Raw genomic sequence first — 21,104 nt, 5'->3', positions numbered from 1 at the left:
TCTTAAGTTGGAAAGACAGAGTTGAAGTGAGAAGGACACAAAATCTTTGACTTGGGGAGGGTGTGAGCACTGCTACATCACATTAGAGTGAGGTGGCCACAGCTCAAAGATCTGAGTGCTGGGTCACTGTCCAGGATTGAAAGCATAAGCAGCTTCAAATAAAGGTTGGGTTGAATTCATGGCCCTGTGGGCCTTCACTGAAGGAAACCAGGAGGTGGGGGGATCGTGTCCACCCCAGAGCTGCTGTCAGGAGATGTCCCTTCCCAACAGCTCGGCAGCAGTCCCACCATCTCTGGAGCCTGTGCACTCAGCACAGGGCAAGACCTCCAAAACTGGGGACTCGGACGGCCCTTCCCATTGCCCTGGCGCCAGGCCCCGGTCCCAGGCCTGAGTCCCTCCTTTTGGATCCTCTCACCTTCATAACTGTGTCACGCTCGTAGGTCTCCCTGGGCCTCTGGCCTGACCATAACACTCTGGAACCCCAACCCCTGGGATAAGGGCAGCTGGTTATGAAAAGAAGTGAGGGCTTACAGGAAATCTTTGCCCAAATTCTAATCCCTGTCAGCAATTCACCTGACATTCAGCCTGTGGTCATGATCATAGCCATGCCAGCCACATCTCTGGCAAAGCCCTGGCCTCCCCCCAGGACCATGGCTGCTGCTTACTCAGGGGGCCTGGTGTCTGGCCCCAGCGCCCTCTGCAGGGAGATCCGAGCACTGGCAAAGGCATTGAAGCAGTGCTTCTTGTAGCCCTCTTCCTTCTCTTGGGTCTCCAGGGGGCTCCACTCGCTCTTCTGAAATGCTTTCCCATCTGCCCCAGGGCTGTTGGGGTCCTGGGGGGGCCGTTCCCAGAAGGGCTTCAGCTCAGCTAAAGTGTAGAACCCAGGGAGGCAGGACTGGTTTGTGGTGACCGCTGTTTCCTGGGGCTCCGGGGCCCTGATTTGGAGCTTTGGCATTGAGTCCTTAATGTTGTTCACAGCTCCCAACATGAGGTCCAGGACGTGATCCTTCTGGCTCACCAAGGACTTCAGCCACGGTTTCTCTGTGACCTGTTCCCTGTTGCTTACATCCCTCTGCAGGATGAAGAGGAAGAGCACGAAGGCGCTGCCCACCACGGCCAAGCGCAGGGGCATGTGGCGTCTGCGGAGGAGCCTCATCCTCTGGAACCATTCAGGGCCTGGGCAGGGTCAGCTCCGGGTGCTGGGCCTGACCCTAGAAATAGTTCGATGTGTTGCGGTGGCCACACGGGGGGGCCTCAGCCTGAGAAAGGAGGGGATGAGAGAGAGCAATGAGCCAAGGCAGGGGTGGGGGGAGGGCCTGGGGGCTTGGGGTTTGAGTCCAGGCTCTGCTGCCGCTAACATCACTATTGCTGGTCCCTTAACTTTCCTACACTGAAGTAATCTCCGCCCGTAAAATGAGGAAACAGGACTCGGTGTTTTCTTTCCTGCCCGAAGATTCTTACATTCATGGATCTAGCACAACTGGAACACCGAAACTCTACATGAACAGATTTAATCAACATAATCACTTGGGCAACAAGTTGGCATCATCAAGTAAAATTTAAAATGTACGCACCCTAGAACCCCCCAGTTCTCCTTGTTTTATACCCAATAACCTCCGGTGCTCATGTGCCAGGAGACATATACCAGAATGTTTCTAGCAGCACTGACTAAAATGGCCGAAATTGGAAACAATCCAAATGTCAGCGGGCAGTAGAATGAACAGTGTGAAAGACCCACACTCAGGAATACTCTACAGCGATGCAAAGAATGAACGACTTCTACATGCAATGGCATGGACGGAACAGTGAGTGAAAAAAGCAGGCCACACAAAGAGACAAACAGTTGGACTGCATTTATAGGAAATTTAAGAACAGGTAACACTGAACAGCATATTGTTTATATATACAAAATACTGTTCCAAAAAAATGATTTTGTGGTAAAGCTTTGAAGAAAACAAAAGAAATTGATGAAACCAAAGTTTCTGAAGAGGGAGGAAGAGTTATGGGAATAGAGGTGCCAGGGGCCTTGAAAGTAGAGTCTTTTTACTTAAAGGGGATGATGGCTGCTGGTGGCACTATTATTTTTCATACTCTACACATGTAAGTGTTGTTCTGTATCAACTCGTATTTAATAAAATCTAAGATTCTAAGACCTTCCAGGCACGACTGGGCTCGGGAGCTCACCAGCTTTCACCCCCAGGCACGTGGTCCCACAGCTCAGAGGATGGAAGCATCAGGCTCACTGGTTTGAGCACTAGATGTTGGTGGCAATACACCTGGGCACAAATCCCGGTTCTGCCCCTTCTAGTAATCATCGCAACTACCTCCTAGGGTTGTTATAAGGAGAAGTTGAATGAAATAATTCATGGAAAAGTTTAGCAGTCTCTGCATACAGTAAGTTCTCAAAAAGTGTTAGGTTTTGTCATTAGCACCTGTGTGACCCTTAGGCAAATTTCTTAATCTCTCTAAGCCTCAATTTCCTCATCTATAAAGTGGAGGTAACTAATACCTAACTCACAGCATTGTAGTGAGGATTAAGTCAGAGATAATGTATGCAAGATACCCAGCAGAGTGCCTGGCACATACTAAGCCTTCAATAAACAGTATCAATTTTCTATTATAATGAACAAATCCCTGCTCAGCTTGCCAGTAATTATCCTCTAGCAGCTGGTCCTTGGCCAAAACCACACTCATTACTTCATAGTATTATCTTGCTTAAAAGTAACTCCTGTCAAGCTATTTGATGCTGTTATTTAAATACACAAGCTCCTGCCTGTGGAGAAGCCTAGTGGCTGGAGTCACTTGGATCTGGGGAATATGCAGCTGTCATGATGGCCAGAGGGAGCAGGGGTAACTCTGGGCTGGGGGAGACAGGTGCTTTTCTTTTGTAACATCAGATTCAGCAGCAGCATCTAAAGTCAAATGAGATGAAATCTCTTTGAGCATCTATTTTGTATTAGGAGCTGTGTAAGAGTCTAAGAGACCGGAGAGCTATGTTCATTCTCCCAGTATTGACTGACTACCTGCTATATGCCAGGGACTCTGCTACAGGGGTGTGTTGAGAAGCCAGAGCTGGTGTATTGAATTAACAGTATGCAGATTGTGACCTGCTGAGTGAGGGGGCATGGCATGAGCCACCCACATGGGCTCAGCAAGTAGCTCCCTTGGCATCTGAGCTCCCGCCTTGGGGGAGTGACACCCACGGGGTCGTTTTGATTGAAGGCACAGCTTCAACAGACCCACACAAAGGAAGTAGTCACAGATTTATTATTACTTACAGATCCCAGAAGCGAGGGGGCGCAGTGAGCTGGGGAAGGGCAGTCTTCCAACCCAGTCAAGTGAACAGGAGATAGCAGGGCTGCCAAGCACCTATTACCTATAAGGTGATTGGGGCAGAGCTCACTAACTTTTATCAGGCTTAACTCTAGGCGGTTATTTTAAAAGGCATTCCAAGAGAAGCAATGGAGGAACTTAATGGCGGGCATTGTAAACTCAACTTTAAATATCCAGACTCTGGGTGTAAGCACTGTTATCAAACTGTAAAATGCCTAGGCAGAAATTCATTAAGTTTTTCTCAGTCATGATTGGGGAGGATGCAGAGAGGAGCAAGCCCAGTCTTCAAGGAATTCACAGTCATTTGGGAAAGTCAGATTTTATTTATTTTATTGAAGATCTAATTGGTTTTATTAAGCAATTCATGACTTGGGCAGTATCTGTCTAGCCAGTTGGAGATGCTCCCTAGGGAAGTTGGATTTTAAATGGAGATCACGCAGTGAGAAGAGAGCATGAGAGAGGCACCCTTGGTGCTGAGGAAGAGAGGATACAGGAAACTCAGCAAGTGGGGAGGGTGGCATTTGTCCTTCAGAGGAAGAAAGAAACCTGGGTAAAACACCAACATACAAGTCGAGTTGGCCAGCGAGGTGAGCACAGTTCAGGCAGAGGGAACAGCACAAAGGTCTAGTGGCAGGGGACAGCATGGGCAATCAGAGAACCACAAGTTGTTCAGGATGGAGGAAGTAGGTCTGCTGCGAGTAGCAGAGGATGGGCCTGGAGAGGCAACAAGTTGTCATGCCAGGAGTCTGCCCTTGACCTGAGGTACAGGGAGCGGTAAAGGATTAGCCAGAGACCAGCATTACAGGAAGAGCAATATGACAGCTGGTCTAGGAAATGAACCTGATCGGCAGCTGGATGGCCAGTGAAGAGGGGCCGGAGGAAGGCTGTCCACTTCCTGGACTGGTGCTACCTGGACCCAGTGCAAGTAGTTCTTACTCTTCAACTAGGTTTAAAAACCCCTTGGTAATGGGAATTGTCTCATACCTCCCTGTGTCCCTCTGTGTCCCAACTGGGGTGAAGTGCCCCACCCCATCACCAAAGAGAGTTTTCCTTCATCACATCATCTCTTGTCAGCCCTGCTACTATCTTGGGTCAGACCTACTTTAACCTATTTAAAAACAAATAAAATTTAAAATAATAGCACAGACATTAAGTGTTAAGTTGAGAAATGTAGAGCTCCTTGGGCTTGAAGAAGGGTGGAAGGAGGAAATGGGAACTTCATGTAGAGGCAGATTCCTGCCCTGGGGGTTTGAGTTATGCTGGGCCAGCACAAAGGGCCCTGCTTGAGCTAGATACCTCATCAGTTCTGGAACTGCCCCAGCAAAGACAGACAATGGGGACCATAAAATGAGGAAGTGTTTGGCATGACAGAGTGCCTGCCATCCTGAATGCAGGCTGCATCCTCCCCAATACTTCCTACCTTCCTACTCCAGCCAGAAAGAAACCACCGTTAGAGACAAAGGCATAGGTAACCGCTGCTGCCAAGTGCTCAAGACTCACCTCCTCCAGGAAGGCCTCCCTGACTGACTCACTCAGAATCACCCAAGTCACTCTCACTCACTCGTCCTGGCATCGCCTTATAGTCACTTGCAGTGGGGTTTGCCTTTTTCCTTTTATTTCCCCTAGAGAGAGAGAGAACTAGCGTTAAATTGAGCCTTTCTTAGGCATCTGCTCTCTTGATCCAATGTGGCTGTTTTAAGGCTTTTGCTCTGGAGCCTGCAGTTCCTCAAAGTACTAACTACATCCTGAAATGAAACAAGACACCTGAGATTAACTTTAGCATTTAAAGAACTAGATCTGAGTTTGTTTGTTCAGCATGTAGGCGGTAGGAAAGAGCCCCTTAGAAAAGACACATAATCCTACAGAAGCCAGAAGATTTTGGGATTAAAGACGCCTACTCTGTGTGTAACAGAAGATTCCTAGAAGTCCGGTTAGCAAGGCTGGCTGCGACCCCGCCCCAGCCTTAGGGAAGAAGAGCCCCTACTGGATATACAGGTCTTTGTCAAGTGCAGGGCCTCGAGGATCCTCCCCGCAGTGTCCAATGTGGCTCCCTCACCTTCAGGTTCCCACCACCTGGCCTCTTGGGGCACTGGCAAGGGTGCCCTCATCCACTCGTTCCCCCTCTGCTGCTACTGAGTGTTCATTCCCAGTTCTTCCTCCCGCCACCCTTGGGATTGTAACACATTGGATCATTTTGGCTTTAGTCCTGAAATGATGCCAGAAATCCTCTTCTTCCAGTAAGTTTTCCTAGATTGAACAAATGGGACCTGCTTTTCTGACCCCTCTAGCCTGAATACAAACTTACCTTTTCTTACAGGTATAAGGGGACTGAGGCTTCACCCCCCCCCAACATATAGCCATTGATCACACCCACAATAGATCGCAAAATAAATTTAGAGTGTTGCAAATCAGCTTGAAAAAAAATCTGTAAAAGATCAGAGTAAAATAGAACAAAGAAAATACCAAAGTGCATCACATGTGAGATGGGTATTATCTTGCTAAAATTTCAGGTATTATATATACATACACAGAGTCTACCAAAAGACTTAGTGCAGTTTTAGGCTTTAACAACTTCAGAAGTATAAATCCTACAGACTTAGAATTTCATTTGAAAGTTTTATTTAAATATTGTATCTTATTTTTATGAATTTTGAATGATGAAATTTTATTTCAAAGTCTGTCTCAGTCCCCTGAAGATGATAAACATTTCCCAACACAAAATTAAAATGAAAATTTTGCTATTCAAAATTTATAAAACTAAATAAGGTAAAAGAAATATGAATGACTGAATTTTCAAATGATTTTTGTTTTATTTGTAGAATTCATACCCCTGATGTGATTAAAGTATAAAACAGCCCAAAGACTTCTGGCATACCCTGTCACATGGGAATGGGTACTAAGTTTGTAAAATGTCTTTCTTATTTCGGTCCAACCAGAGAAGTTTGAAAGGCAGTGTGTTTGACCGATCCCTCCATTTCACATCCTAGCCTCCTCCCCAAAGCCTCTCAAATCTAGCAGGATTCCGCTCTCCTGGGCTGTCCGCTTACCGTACTGTGCACACTTCTAAACAGCCTGCCCTGCGTCAGAGGAGTCCGTTCTCTCCTGAACCAGAGAGGCTCGGTTGTCTTGTTAAATGAGGTGAGGCGGAAAAGGTTCAAGTGACCTATCAGAGCCACAGGGAAAGCACGGGCTTCCGTCACTAAATGTTGTGAATGCGTTTACTACAAGCATTTGAGTTACATGGTACTCCGTTGTTACATGTTGTGCCCCTTTGACTAGGTCTGCCTGTGAATCTAGCACCATTTTACAGGGGAGGCCTGAGTGGTCAGGTGACTTCTCTAGCGTCAAACAGCTCGTGGCTCCCAGGGCCCTGCTCGTTTACCACACGTTTACCTCCCCCACTGGAAGTCACCTGGGGGGTTTGGGGCCTGGGTTTGGCTCTTCTGAGCCTCAGCAGGGCTATGTTCCTGAGCTTCTCTGCCCCCACCTCCACCCTTAACACAACTCCTTCCCTTCTGTTCAGCAGAGCTTGTCCTATCCCAAATCCTTCCTAGGACCAAAAATGCTTTAAAGATGCCAAAAATGGAAGTCCTAGGCAAAGTGTCAGCTTTTGTGAAAGCCAGGGTCAGCCACCCAGAACACGCCCTTGCTGGCCAGGTAGCCTCTTTGTAACAAAGTTTCTTTCTGTTTATCAGCTGAGCTGCTCACCTCCAGGAGACGTGGCAGCCAGGAAGTAGGTGGTGTTGACGCCACCACAAGGATGTTTGCTCCAGTTACTCAGACTAAGGCTCAATTAAGGGTTCTTTGGAAAGCCATGACTCTGTTGCCATTCTCACTGTGCAGGTGTGTAGAGCTAGACATCCTGCTGGGGAGCGGACAGGTCAATTTCAAGCTACCCCGAAAGGCTGTTTTGGCCAAATGGCTCTGCCTTTTTTCCTCCCAAGCGGTCCCACCATCAGACACAGCAAGCATTACACTTCCTCTCTTCCATGCTGTGAACAGAGTAGCAAATTATCCTCCAAGACCCCCTTCCCACCTCTGACCCTTCTGATTAGAGAATGCTGGGGTGGGAGTGGGGGGTCACTTTCCCCATAATTACACCTTCACGACACTTCAGCTTTTCCCCAAGACTAAAGCTGCAGTTACTGTGGCTTATTTTCCCAGAAAGATGCACTGAAAGTTATTTCTGCAGCAAGTCCATCAAGTTTTTTGCCCAGTGTATCTAGGTCCATTGTATGTTTACATAACATTTTAAACTCAAGTTACCCAAGCACGGATTTTCCATTGAAAAACCCAACCCAAATATGCTCACACTGTGTACCTAGAACAGGGGCTGGCATATAGTAGATGCACAGCAAATATTTGTTGGTTTAGTCCAAGTTTGTAAAAGTCACTGAAAATCAAATAACACATGACCAAAACGGAAGTTCAACCGGCTTTTCAATGGGTGACTCCAGGATGTGCAACTATTCTAAAAAAAAAATTGAGCCTTGGGGCTGCTGGCTCCTAGAAATCCGGGGATGGAGGAATCCAGGGGTCATGAGGTGGGAATTCCCTAATCACCTAGGAAACCTGGTAACAATCAGGCTGAGTTTGGAGAGAAGGCAAAAAAAGGGAACTTGACCTGAGTCTTATCACCTGTCATCATCCCTCAGCATGAGGGTGGGGGGAGCATGTGAGTGAGAGGAGGAGTTAACAGGATGGGTATTCCTGAAGGCTCCAGCTGGTCTCCAGATTGGGGTGGGGCAGGGGATGGGGGGAGGGGGCGGGTAGGGGAGAACTGAATTTTTCCTTCTCTCCTCACCAGGTTTCCTCCTGGCTGCAGGACTGCTACCTGGGGCCACAAGATGCTCAACATGCCAGACACTGAACTCAGGGTCTGTGTCCTGTCCCCTAAATTAGCCAGCCTTCCCAGTTTCCCTATTGCTGCCAGGAGCATCAAAACCCTTGCAGCCGGCTCTGCCCCACTCCCAGGCATGTAGTTTCTAATCCCTTCTCAAGGTCAGGTTCACTCCACACCCACTCCCAAGGCCTGCTGATTCATTCCTGGCCTCCCGGATCCTCCTCTTCCTCTCCACTCTCAAAACTGTCATCTGAGACTGCTCTTATCTCCCAACATCTGGAGGATCAACAGAAGCTGCCTCCTTTGCCTCAGGCCTCTCTCTCCCCAGCACAATCCACACAGCAGAATCCATATTCCTTTAGCGCTCTTTAATTGTAGAACAGGCCTGGCAGTCTGCTTCCAGGTTGCTACTTACCCCCACAGACTAGCCTCTCCTCCTCAAAGACTTTCCCGTATAGTCTTGCTGAGAAAGTCATGTTTTTATCTTTCAAATTCTTACTAGAGATTCCCCTCCTCTAAGAAGCTTTCTTAGTGTCTAAGCTTGCTAAGAAGCTCTCAGCATCCTAATGTATTTGTTTCCAAGTTTCACCCCCCTGTGGGACTTCCCTACTCGATTTTATGGAGTAGGGAGAACAGGCCTAGACACCAGGCCACCTAGATCCTGTTTCCTTTTTTCCTTCCCAGTGCTTAAATCCTGGTCCTCAATCTTCTGCCTCCACAATGCTTTTCCTGACCAATCCACCTAGCCTTTCAGTCCCCTATTGCATCCTTGTGCCCAGAGGTATCTGGCTATGCTTTCTGCGGCCCTGCTCTGACTGCCCTTTGTTCTCTGTTACATGGAGAGCTGAGAGGGAGGATTGGGTTTCTTCCCTCCTTTAAATCTCTCAGTAGGGCTCAGGACCAGGTGGCACAGAGTACAGAATAAGCTGACCCACAGGGCTCTCAGGTGCCACAAAAGAGCCTTCTAACAGTGCTTTTCCTCCCCAGACTGAACCCATCCTTGTTCACTGGGCAAAACTTTAACACAGCACAATTACAGCATTGAGCTGCACACAGAGACAGACACTGCCCTGCACTTGACCTCTTATTTATTCAAACCCTCACTCTCATTCCCATTAAATGAGAAAGGACATTTGGGGCTTTCTCAGAGAGGGACGGAGGGCTGTATGAAGAGTTCTCCAGTCTCTGGCACCGCCATTCACAGGGGCCCCCTGGTGCAGACACCCACTCTACTCCTCAGCTTCCCTTCCAGGGCTGGAGATGTCAGAACACATCCGTGGGAGCCAGAGGAGGTTAAGGACAATATCATCCATGTTTACTATTACTACTTACTATAGCAAGTCAAGTAACAGTTATTGTCTCCATTTTACACAGAAGGACAGTGAAGCACAGGGAGGCTAAATAATTTGACCGAGTCACATAGCTGGGAAGTAGCAGAGGCAGAATTTGCACTCGGGCCCTTTCTCTCCCAAACCCACCATTTTAACCATGACACCACACAGCGCTGTGCATTTGGCTGGGGCTTGGAGCTTCGCCAAAGCACTTTCACACACACCTTCTCATTTGCTCACCACCCAGGGCGTGTTCATGTGATTTGGCCAAGGTCAGACAGTTAAATTAGTGACCAGGCGGAGTCAGTTGCCTGCCCCCATTATTCCTGCTGCCTCCTGAATTGAAAGGCCCTCAGCTTCAGGGTTAGCTGCCCCTCCTCTTCTTGACTTATGTTCCTGGCAGTGGCTACATAGACTAAGCCCATGGTCCCATCTCCTGTCCAGGTTTCTCCCAGCTGATCTTGGGCTAAGATGCTTCTGATCTCAGCCGCTATCTGACACGCATCAGAGCCTCCCCTTTCCAGCTGATCTGCCCACTGTGGGCAGTGATTACTGAGCATGAGGCCATCTTGGACTGCCCAATATCCTTCATGGTTCTACCAGAAGCAGACTACCTCTTCCCTTTGAGAGTCCTGTCCCGCTTTCTGTCCTGCTGCCCCCGAAAGCAGTTTCTCTTGTTACCTCTGGGCACCTAAAGTGAACAGTATTGTTGAAGAATAGGATCTAGGGAAGTACCCACACACATACGGGCTTCTACTGGATCGTTTGATCCAAAGTATATTTCAAACCCTCCCCTTAGTTTGTATTATGCACCACACCAATTTACCTCTCATCCTTCTTACCCTTCCTGGGATGGATAGGGACAAGCTCATGTGTCGGAGAGAACAGGGCCTGAGTAGTACGCACACCTGTCTGGTAAAATGAGCACAAGCCTCAGGTTCTTTGGTGAGTCCAGACTTAACCTTCTCTGTGCCTGTGAACTCCATTTGTGGGTCTAGAGATGCTCTGAGTACACAAGGTTAAAACCCTCCCTGGGACTATTGCAATGGGTGACTAATAGAAGGGGTGTGTTCTACATTTTGCTGGCAAACTGAGCCCCTACCCCCACCTCCCTAAACCCTCAAACACACACACACAGGAGAGCCTTGTCCTATGCTCTGCAGAGGCCAGGGTCTGGGATGACTGGCTCTGGAGACAAGTAACAATCAGTTTCTCCTTTCAGTTAGCCTGGAACAAGTGACGGCAGGAAAATTGGGAAGTTGGTGACAGTCAGTCAGGAACACCCATCAGACTGCCTCACCACAAAACCACACAATCCCCACTCGCAAAAAGCCCAAGCTTCCCAACCAAGGACATCTGGGATGCAACCTCGCTCAGGCGCGATGTGGCAGAGGAAGGAGGGAACTTCTTTGAAAGATTTTTGTAGCAGAGCACATGGGGTGGCCCAACTTGGGAGCTGGGGCACAGAAGGAATGGGGGGCATGGATGAGAGAAGGGGTGTGGCTGTAGAGCACTGAAGGGAATGCTATGACTTGTCCCTCTCCCACCCCACTCCTCCAAGTCCCAGAGGTCTGAGCTTTTCATTCATCTTCTAAGGAAGGCCCAAAGTAGGGGGTGAGGGTCTTACTGTGGGAGGAGCCAGAGGCCACCACGGTAGGTTAGGGACCAGCCTGGCCCAGCCCTTCATTTCCCTGTGGTGGGGTGGCGAGGAGGAAGTGGAGGCGAAGTGCGGCGGAGCGGCGGGGTGGGGGGCAAGGATTGGGCGGATCGCGCTCGACGGGACCTAAGTCCGGAGAGGCGGAGGGCTCTGGGTTCCAAGCCAGGGAGAGGGTCGCCGGCTGCTGCTGCCGCTTACCTGTCGCGCCTAGGCAGAGGCGCAGCCGCCCCGCTGTGCCTGCCGCTCGCGGGCTGCCCGGCGGGACGTCCTGGAGGGCGGGGCCGGGGCGGGCGGGGCGCGGCTGCTGGGGTGCACCCCGCCCGCCCTCCCGGGGCCAGGTGCAGGCAGCCACCGGCGCTGCCGCTGGCCGCGCGACGCCCGGCTGTGCCGGGGCCGCCGGAGGCTAGTGGCCGTGTGGGGGCGCCCCCAGGTCCCGCCGCTGCCAGGCGCCCAGCTTTTCCAGATCTCAGCCCTCCGGAGTGCAGTCTCCGAAAAGACTGGAGGTCTTAGGCACCCCAGAGAAAGCAGGCACTAGCCGAGCAGCCGGCGGCGCGGAGCTGCGAGTGCATGGAGCCGCAAGGTGCCGCGCGGACTCGGCGGCGGCGTGGCTGAAGCGCTCAGAGCCGGAGGCAGCGCGGTGGAGGGAGGAGCGCAGCCGGGCGGTGACCAGCCCGGGGGCCGCGGCGCAGGTTTGCTTCTCATTGGCGGGGTGGTCTCGGGCAAATGACTCCTCCCCTTCATCCGCAAGAGCAGGTGTTAACTGTGTGCCACCAACAATGCTAAAGGCTTCATATGCCACGTCTCAGGTCAACCCCAGCCCCAGCAAATAACTACGATTATTATCCGGAATGTACATGAAAGGCGGCTGACCACGTAGCTAGAGTGTTGCTCCAAGTGTGGTTCCCAGACCAGCACCATCAGCGTCATGGATACTTTGTTAGAAACGTAGATTCTTGGGCTCCACTCCACATCTAAATAATCAGAAATTCTGGGGATGGAGCTCAGCAGTTTGTGTTTTTAAAAACCCTCCAGGTGATTCTGGTGCATGTTCAACTTTGAGAACCATTGAACAAGTAGTGGTGGGCTCTAATTAGACTCCACGTAAAGTGAACTCCAAAATCCAGGCTCTGAATCATCCTGTCAGAGCCTCAGGTTGCTGCTCACTGGTTCTCTCGGCTCTCAGGTTCTGTGATGTAACCTTTTAGGTCTTTATCTCAGTAATAGAGAAGCAGCATGGATGACTCCAAATAACCTAGAATTTGGACATTTTCTGTCATAGAACCTTGAGCCACTAATTATTTTTCTTTTTGTTTAGATATCTGAATGAGTTTGCATTTCTAAGTCTGTAAGATCTGGGAGCAGGGGTGTGGGTGGGTAGATCTGCACAAGGAGACAGTTCTGACATGAAATGGGAAGGGCAGGGGAAGCCACTTGGGGATTGATAGCTGGGCAAAGAGAAGTGATCTTGTTTCCTATCTGGGACCCCATGGTAGGACTGAGCTTTTCAGAAGGAGGGCAGAGGTTTTGCAGTGATGGAGTCTGGAGAGACGAAGCCAGTGGGGCATGAAGATCTTGGGGGCGGGGGTGAAGGATGGGCATTTCCAAAGGAGTGGGAAACGGAGGTGTCCACTCTTGGCAAGTCACCTATATCCCTGAATTCCAAGCAGCTGAGAATCCCCTGATCTGAACCCCTCATTCCCTTTCTTTCACACTGGAGACTCTGGGGTTTAGACTCCTAAAGAGAAACTTTTTACAGAGCTCCCCATTATCCATTTTTGGGGCTCATACTAACTCCCAGTGTTCCAGCTGCCACTACTCTTGTCACTTGCCTTATCTTAGTTAGAATTGAAGATTATGGGATGCTGCTCCTCATTTCTCTTCGTGGGGGCTAGACACTCCTGTGCAGGGCTGATCCTGCAGTCTTTGCTCCACTCTCCTCTCTCTGCTCTGTGGCCCTGACCTGGCCCTTGAGGCTTAGTCACAACCCGACCTGACTAAGGTGATGGGTGAGGCTGGATTCCACAGCCTCAGTTCTTCCCCAGGACAGAGTCATGACCAGTCATGAGCAGCCTGGAGTTCCTGAGAGGGTGGTACCCAGCTTCCTCAGGAAGCAGCCTGTCTGTGTTGTGTGTTCCACATTCTGGAAGCAAGTTACTCATCCAGTTTTACTTCAGCTAACTCTGATTTTAAACGTGACTCTGAGTCCTCAGCATAATTAGCTACCTAATTTGGAGGTGCATATAGTCTGCAGGATGCGTGACCCACCCCTGGTGTGTCATGCACCAAGCCGTTCTCTCCTAGCAGGAAGGACCGTTTGGATTCCCTGCCCTCCACCCCAGGAAGGTCTGGAGTTGAGCCACTGCAGAACCATGACTGCGACCTCAGCCTGCCACTGGTGGCAGGCCACTTCAAAAAGCTTTTTTTCTTTAAATTGAAGAAGTAATATAGGCACATAGGTTAAAAAAATTCAAACACTTTAAAAAGGTGTAAAATGGAAGATACATTTCTTCCCTCCCTAGACTTTTCAGTCATCTCCAGAAGTCATGTATGTTCATGACTGAAGCTGTTCCCATCACTAAGCTATCCTGCAGGCCATGCCTGAATTCCTCATGAATTTCACCTTTTCCTCACAATCTTCTTTTTATTTCCTGGTCATTTTAGATTCTGTTTTTGGGTGTTCTGAGTTTCGCTTTTCACATCCGTGTGCTGAATTCAGGGGTTTTCCCCCTTCATAAGGCAGGAAATGTGGTGGAGCACAGAGCAATTGAAGCAAGTGAGTCAAGGGCAGCTCTGAAAGACTACTGACATCAGCTTTTGGCCCTTATCAAGTTCCTTCCACATGTCGGTGGTGAGGGAATGCCCACCTCTGGGTGGGGCGGACGAGGGGCACTTGCCCATTAGGAGGGGTTGCTGACTGGGCTTCACAGGGAAAGTTTGCACAGGACAGTGCCCTGAGTTTGGTGAGTTTGTGGGGAGGTCAGTTGGCCTGCTTGACAGCCTGCCCCCTGCACCCCACCTCCACACACCCACAGGTGGCTAGACAGGAGAAGGAGCCCTGCAAGTCCCTTTAATTTCTTTATGTCTCAGTTTCTTATCTCTAAAGTGGTGACAACGACTTGAGCAGATAACTGATGTGAAAGTGACAGTTCGGGTCTTCTGTTAGGTCGGTTTCTTCATTTCTTCTCACCTTGTATTTCCCCTCCCCCCTTCTCATCCCATTCCTATGCCCAGAAGAGAAACAATCAAAGCAAGAAATGTTTTAGGAACCCAAGAGGAGCTGTCCCAAGTTCTGCCATACGGTGCATTACAATTCACTCTCCCATGTGCATCAATTTCCTCATCTCTAAAATGGGTATAATACTCTTTTTATTATTGAGCTGCTAGATTAGGTAAGTGACCCAATGGCTGGCATACAAGACACACTCAATAAATATTAGAATATAGCCATTACCATTAACTGTTTTCCTTCTTCCCTTCGCACCTTCGGCAAAATCATGTTGATACTCACCATGTGCTAGCCTTTGTGCTGGGTGTTGGGTAGGACACAGAACTACAAAGGTAAATTCGCTCATCTCTTTCCTCAGGACATCCATAGTCTAGGAAAGAAGGCTGATAAATGTAAAAATGATTATGACCAGGGCAGACCCGGGACTAGGGTAAGGCAAGTGGGGCACTTGCCTTGGGTGCAAAGTTGAAGGGGGCACCAAAAAACTCAGCAATCAAGTAACAAATTAAAAACACCAAAATTAGTGCAAAAAAATCTGTCTTGAACAAAATAACAACTTAAAGAATAATGCCCTGTTAAGCCATATTGGAGCCTCAGGCAAAAGAAAAAATGTGCTCCTCCATATACCATATATATATAGGGTTATTTTTTTTCTAGAACCTTTAAAATCATTAAATCATTGAAAAATACTGAAAAATTGAAAAGTAAGTGTTCTGTGTTCTTTGACATACAACAATAATAGTATTATACACAGCAGTAATAGTAGTACAGCTCGGTTTGGGTTCCTAGACCCAATTCCAATGTGTATATATGTGTGTGGGAAGGGGTCTTCCCACACGCATAACACCATACAATTCTGTAACACTAGCAGGGTGTTCCATTCTGATTTCATCAACTCAGTTCTGATGCTATCTGCCCAAGACAGCACCAGGTTCCCCAGGTTAAGGGCTCTGTCCTACAAGACTGCCATCAACTCCTGCACTCCAGACACTGGTTGCAAGCCCTCAGCAGTTACCTGTGCTTCTGACCTACTGGCTGCAGATTGGACATTCCAATGACCTCCTCCTTAGATTCGATTAATTTGCTACAGGGGCTCACAGGATTCAGGAAAACCCTTAGGTTTACCAGTTTAACAAAGGATACTGTAAAGGATACAAGTTAAAGACAGATGAAGAGACGTAGGGCAAATAAAGGAGTGTCTATCCTTGTGGAGCTTGGGGTCTGGCTTGGTGGCACCTGGAGGCCTTCTGAGTCCCCAAGCATAAAGGATCTCTCCCACCAAGAAGCAGGATCTAAGAGATAAGCTCTTCTCAGGGGAGTTGTGAGGGCTTAATTGCATAGTCATGATTGACGAAATTATTGTCCATCGATTCAACTTTGAACCCCCGCCCTGGGGTTGGGGGATCCAGCAGTCTCTCATTAACATGACAAAACACCCATTTCACCATTAAGACTGCAGTGTTTTCAGAAACTGTGGATGAAGACCAAATATACCTGGGAAATACATGTTTGGTCATTTGAATGACCAAACAAGTATTTCTTATGACTTAACTATATCGCAGGAGATATATTAAAACTCACAATATTATTTTAAGTATTATCTTTATACCTAAAGTGAATTTACTACACTTTTACTTCAGTTTAAGTTAATTAAAATTTATTTGAGATTATCACTTGGTCAAGAGAAATTGTCAAACATGGCACTCTCTTAACTGAAAGTGAAATAAGCAATTAATTAGATTTTTATAAGTATTGATGAGTTCAACTTGTATTAAAGCCAATTTCCTTTTTCCTCAGGCTCTAATAGGGCTCAGCTTGGCCCTGGATGGAGATCTGGATGAAGAACTTAAAGAGAATGGCTTGGGGAATAAGAGAAAGGGAGAAGGGTTAGAAGAATTGGAGGGGTAGGTGATAATAGTATTTATTATTTTTCTAGTTATTCAAATATCATAAGTTCAATATACAAAATATAGAAAGCACAGAAAATCACAAAGAAAATAAGCTATCTAAATTTTAACACTTAGTGATAAACCCTGTTACTATTTTGATATATTACTTTTTTATGCATATATAATTCATATGAACATGTATTTTGTCAATTCTAAAATGCAGGTTTTTTCACTTTTTAACATTTCTGAAATGTATCTTAAATTGATGGTGTTATAATTTAATTAGCAATGTTTCATTTACTGGTATATAAAAAATAATGATTTGTCTTACAGTCTTTGTTAGGTGACTATATATAGTCATGAAATTATAGGTAGATGAAATTACATATTATATAATTTCTATATGGATATTATGAAACTGGGATCATATTAAATATAATGTTTTATGACCTGATTGTTTCACTTAACTATATCATGAATATTTTTCAAGGTGATGAAATCATAGAAGATCATTAATTACTGCATAGTGGTCTGTTGTACAGATGAGCCTGTTTTTTTTTTTTTGAACAATCACTTACTGCAAGACATTTAGGTTGTCTGCCTTGTTTGTTTTTCTGTTATATGTAGCTGGCTGTCCCATTAGCAGCTAAAGCTGTGCACACGTTTTTCTCTCCCTTTCTGTCCTTCCTCAAGTGAGAGAGGAGCCAGAAAGTCACTTTGGTTGGCCTTTGGAGGATAAATCACCTTTGAGTCATTGTAAGATGGTAGGAGTGTGTATATGTGTGTGTTTGTGTCTGAGATAACTACCGTCAGAAGTACTGGGGGAACCACTGAAGGTGGTTATCTGGCCTATAGGAAAGTGAGCCATTATCAGTGCTTTTGTGTAAGAGGATCTGAAAGGGGAAATGGCTCACCCCCTGGAGATGAATAACAGAAGGAAAGAAGGTCTGAGTGGTGGGGCCAAGAAGCCCCTTAGAACTTGGAGGTGGCTGTGTGATGGTTAATTTTATGTGTCAACTTGACTAGGCTATGGTGCCCAAGTGGTCAAACCCTAGTCTAGACGTTGCAGTGAAGGTGTTCGTGGGTGTCATTAATATCTACAGTCAGTTGACTTTAGGTAAAGCAGCTTACCTTCCGTGATGTGAGTGGATTTCTCCCAATCAGTTGAATGCTGTAACAGCAGAGCCTCAAGGCTGCAACATAAAAATCCTGCCTGAGTTTCTAGCCTGCTAGCCTGACCTACGAATTTTGGACTTGCCAGCACCTATGGTTGCATGAGCCGATTCCTTAAAATAAATCTGTATTACTCTGGAGAACCTAAAGACAATGGCTGTGCATGAGATAAGGTTGTGGACACTGGGCAAGTACTCGAAGTGGAAACTCCAGTAGAAAATATAGCTTGTCACAAATTCAGGCCCAATTTATCCAGGCCTCTACCCCATTTGTTGCAGAAAATGCTGGCATCTTCATCCTTTGTGAAACCCAATGCAGACAGCATCACAAGCAACATCGCCCCCTCTACAGGCAGGACCAGGCATCTCTCTGCTGCCCTCTGCTGACTGGGTGCGTTCAGTATCCCCATTTTTACACGTGAGCAGTTTAGAAGCACAGCAGGCTCCTGTGACCCCTGGGGTCTGAGGTCTTTGCCACTACTTTCTGCTAGTCTCTCCATTTATTCAAGCTCTTATTTTATGCTCCTCAAATAGTATTCTGGTATTCTTCCTCCCCATACTGCAAAATTCTTGCTAAAATTATTCCTTGGTGTTTTGTATTTTGGATTCTGTTGTAAATGCGATCTATTCCTGGAGACTCTTGGTCAATTTTTCTTTTATATAACCCAAACTTCCTCATATTATACAATGAATGATTTTACCTCTCTTGGGAAACATGTGGGATTGGCAAACTGTGACTATGAACTCTGCTACTTATACAAGATTATGCAAGATGATTTCTTAAAAGCCCTCGAGATGCCCAAGATCTGTGTGTTCCTTTTGCAAAAGAGAAATTTAATAATTGGGAAGAATAAAATGCTTACAAACAAATGCTTGCAAGGTTTTTCTGTGAGAACTCTTTCTGCCCCAAATTAAGGTATCTTATTGTTTAAAAAAGGAAAGAGATATGCACATTGAACCTTCTGAAACAGAGGTTCTTAACCTGACAGTCATTTTGCCCAAAAGTAAGTAATAAAAGGAATAGCAAACTATCTCCCAGCTTAGAGCGAAACCTGTTATCTATCCCTAAAAAATAGGACAGCAGGTTCCTATTTAGACATTTGAAAAGACAGTAAAGTCCATTAGAGAGGACTGAAATCTATCTGATAGCATCTGAATGTTGTTTAGTATTGTTTTAGATTGAAAATGATTGAAAGGCAATAGAACAACTCAGTAGTTTTAATGTCCTGTGTCTAATGTCCTTGTAATATCCCAAAATTTTTGCCTCACTGCTTATAACTCCTGTGGAATCTGTATCTTTCATAGATAATATATGCATATGGCACAACAATCAAAAGTTGAAAAGAGACACCTTTAAGCTCTTATCACTTAGGACATTCCAAGGGTTTTGGGAGCCATGAGCCAGGAACCATGGACAAAGGCCAAATTTCTTATAAATCACAATATCTCAGAAAGCTATAGTGGCTGGATGGTTGACCCCTTGACATCGGTCCCTTGGCAATTAGTCTAAAGCCGACATGGTGATCCCATTCTGTATGCCAATGATCGGCAAAGAAGAGTGTCTGCTGGGGGGCTCCTGGGAAAGCCTTCATTCCTTTGGGGAAAAAAGAAAAAAACAGATTCAAGAATAAGATAGCTCCCCAAAACAGAAGGAACAATATACCAGTAGACTCAGATACGGAGAAGAGACTAGTGGTTACCAAAAGGGAGGGGTTGGGACAGGTTGGGGGAGGGTGAAGGGAATAAAGGGGTGCAATAATTCACAGTCCCAATATAGGTTGGTCGCTGGGATGGTAGCACAGCATGGAGAATATAGGCAATGATTCTGTAGTATCTTAGTTTGTTGATAGATAGTAACTGCGTTAGGGGGGCTGAGGATTTAATAATATGGGTGACTGTTGAACACTGTGTTGTATATTTGAAACCAACATAAGATTGTATGTCAATGATACTTCAATTAAAAAAGAAAGATCCCCAGAAGTCTGCCTGAGGATGAAGTCCACACAGTGACAGAGGAAGCAGAAGGACGACAGGAGCTGGGCCCCTGTTGACACTGTTGAGCTGGAGCTCACACTGCTCGTGGCGGCCACCTCACCCTGCTCGTGGCGGCCACCTCACCCTGGTGTCTGCTATGTGAGATAACTCAGTGGGCTCTGCTGGAACCAAGGGAGGGAGCAAAGGGGAAAGAAGGGGGCACCAGCCCAGTGGGACTCAGACCTCCTCCAAGGTCTTTAAGATTTCTCTTTGAGTCTATACACACTAGAATTTTCTACAAAACCTGCAATGTGAGAATGCAAACAGTCTTACCTGGGGAATCACAGAACCTTAGAGCCAATATGATCCCAATCTTTTAACTCCGGTGGCTGAGAAAGCCACATGTGAATGGGAGCCTTAGCCTGCTGCTCTTGGGAGCAGCATCTCTGAGACCTTGCAGAGGAGGGAAGTCCTGGAGCTGGGGCTCATGTACTTCTTGTCTTTGGAACCAGAGAATGGGAGCCCAGGAAACATTCTGGAAGTGCCAGGTCACTTCACCTGTTCTTCACAGGGTTATCTCACAGCCAGATTTGGAAGAGGCACATCTCAGTATGGGGCTGAGAGGCTCTGAGAGAACTGCCCCTCAATCAAAGGAGTGACTTGGAGAGTGACTGCATGAAGTCCCTCAGTTGGCTGGCAGTTCTGTAATTTGGGGCAAGTTTTTTACTTCCTCACTTTCAGAGTTTGGGCAGGAGTCCCGTAGCTGGTTGATGAGCTCAGCTGATCCACAAAGTGTGGCCTGGGTTTGAGGGTGAGCAAGAATGGCCACTTGATCCTGCTTGAAGTTCCTTCATTTTGCTGTATTCCCAAAGCAGCAAAGGCAGTGCAAGGGATAGAAATGAGATAGGGCTGCAACCGGGTGTGTGGCTGCTGCTTCCTCTGGCCTCTCACACCAGTTTGCAGGGAAGTACCCCGCCCAGAGTTTGGAGATGGTGACAGCTAGTGGGAAGCAAGATGTCTGCCAGACCAGAGGAGCACAGGACTGCAGGTTCACTGCCTTATACCCACAGCCACACTGCACCCACAAGCAACAGAAATACCTCATAAGGCAGTAATTCTGATACTCAAGACACCACCCAGGTCTAAAGTCCACCCTTGAAATTCCTCCTGTGTCAGCCCTGAACAATCACCCCTCACCTGATCGTGCTGCAGGCAGGTGGTAGTTAGCCTATAAAGAGCCTTCCTGATTAAAAGACCCCCTTCCTTGGACAGATGCGGACCTGTGTCAGGACACAGGCAGCACAAACCACCTGTGGCAGCCATGAATGGCTGTGGGGCCTCAGAGCTGCCATTTCTATCCCGGGCCTGCCAGTGATCTCTGTGGAGGGGAGAGACTTCACCCAAGGAGCAGCCAGACTTAGGGGCAAACTCCAGGAATCTTACTGCTTAGCCACTGCTGCTGTTTGCTGGAAGAGTGGACCCAATTCCGATAGGAGGAGCTGCCTGGAGGAGGCTGACAACAGCTTTGGAACCCAGGGCTGGCTGCCGGTGGAACATAAAATTCTCAGTCTGTGGAAGTTGACTCCTTTGGTTCTTAGTCCATAAAGTTCAGATGAGGCCCACCTCACTTCCCAGCACCAAGGGTGGATCTATGATCTTTTGGCCACAATGATTGGTTT

At 47.4% G+C, this 21,104-nt stretch overlaps 2 protein-coding genes across 8 annotated transcripts in view; one reads left to right on the top strand and one right to left on the bottom strand.

Moving 5' to 3' along the window:
* Positions 1–11,490, bottom strand: part of GALNT6 (polypeptide N-acetylgalactosaminyltransferase 6) — a 37,049-nt gene extending 25,559 nt beyond the window's left edge. Inside the window, exons 1-4 of one of the 5 annotated variants that reach the window (XM_036992049.2) lie at positions 11,363–11,471; positions 4,834–4,955; positions 3,279–3,376; positions 666–1,259 (exon numbers count right to left, since the gene is read on the bottom strand). In XM_036992049.2, the coding sequence (XP_036847944.2) occupies positions 666–1,156 (491 nt within the window). In that variant the 5' untranslated portion in view covers positions 1,157–1,259; positions 3,279–3,376; positions 4,834–4,955; positions 11,363–11,471. Of the gene's footprint in view, positions 1–665; positions 1,260–3,278; positions 3,377–4,833; positions 4,956–6,380; positions 6,474–11,362 lie in introns of those variants that run through there. The other 4 variants (XM_036992048.2, XM_017667829.3, XM_036992050.2 and 1 more) reach the window with 4 other exon arrangements.
* Positions 11,491–11,495: 5 nt separating this feature from the next.
* The window catches only part of SLC4A8 (solute carrier family 4 member 8), a 96,272-nt gene continuing 86,663 nt past the window's right edge, over positions 11,496–21,104 (top strand). The window contains exons 1-2 of one of the 3 annotated variants that reach the window (XM_073213508.1): positions 11,496–11,853; positions 16,188–16,294. The gene's annotated coding sequence lies outside the window, so the exon portion shown is untranslated. The remainder of the gene's footprint in view (positions 11,854–16,187; positions 16,295–21,104) is intronic. The other 2 variants (XM_073213504.1, XM_073213510.1) reach the window with 2 other exon arrangements.

Source organism: Manis javanica, chromosome 10 (genome assembly GCF_040802235.1).
Source record: "Manis javanica isolate MJ-LG chromosome 10, MJ_LKY, whole genome shotgun sequence".
In the NCBI taxonomy this organism is placed as follows: Eukaryota; Metazoa; Chordata; class Mammalia; order Pholidota; family Manidae; genus Manis; species Manis javanica.
This window is presented reverse-complemented; position numbering and strand designations above follow the sequence as displayed.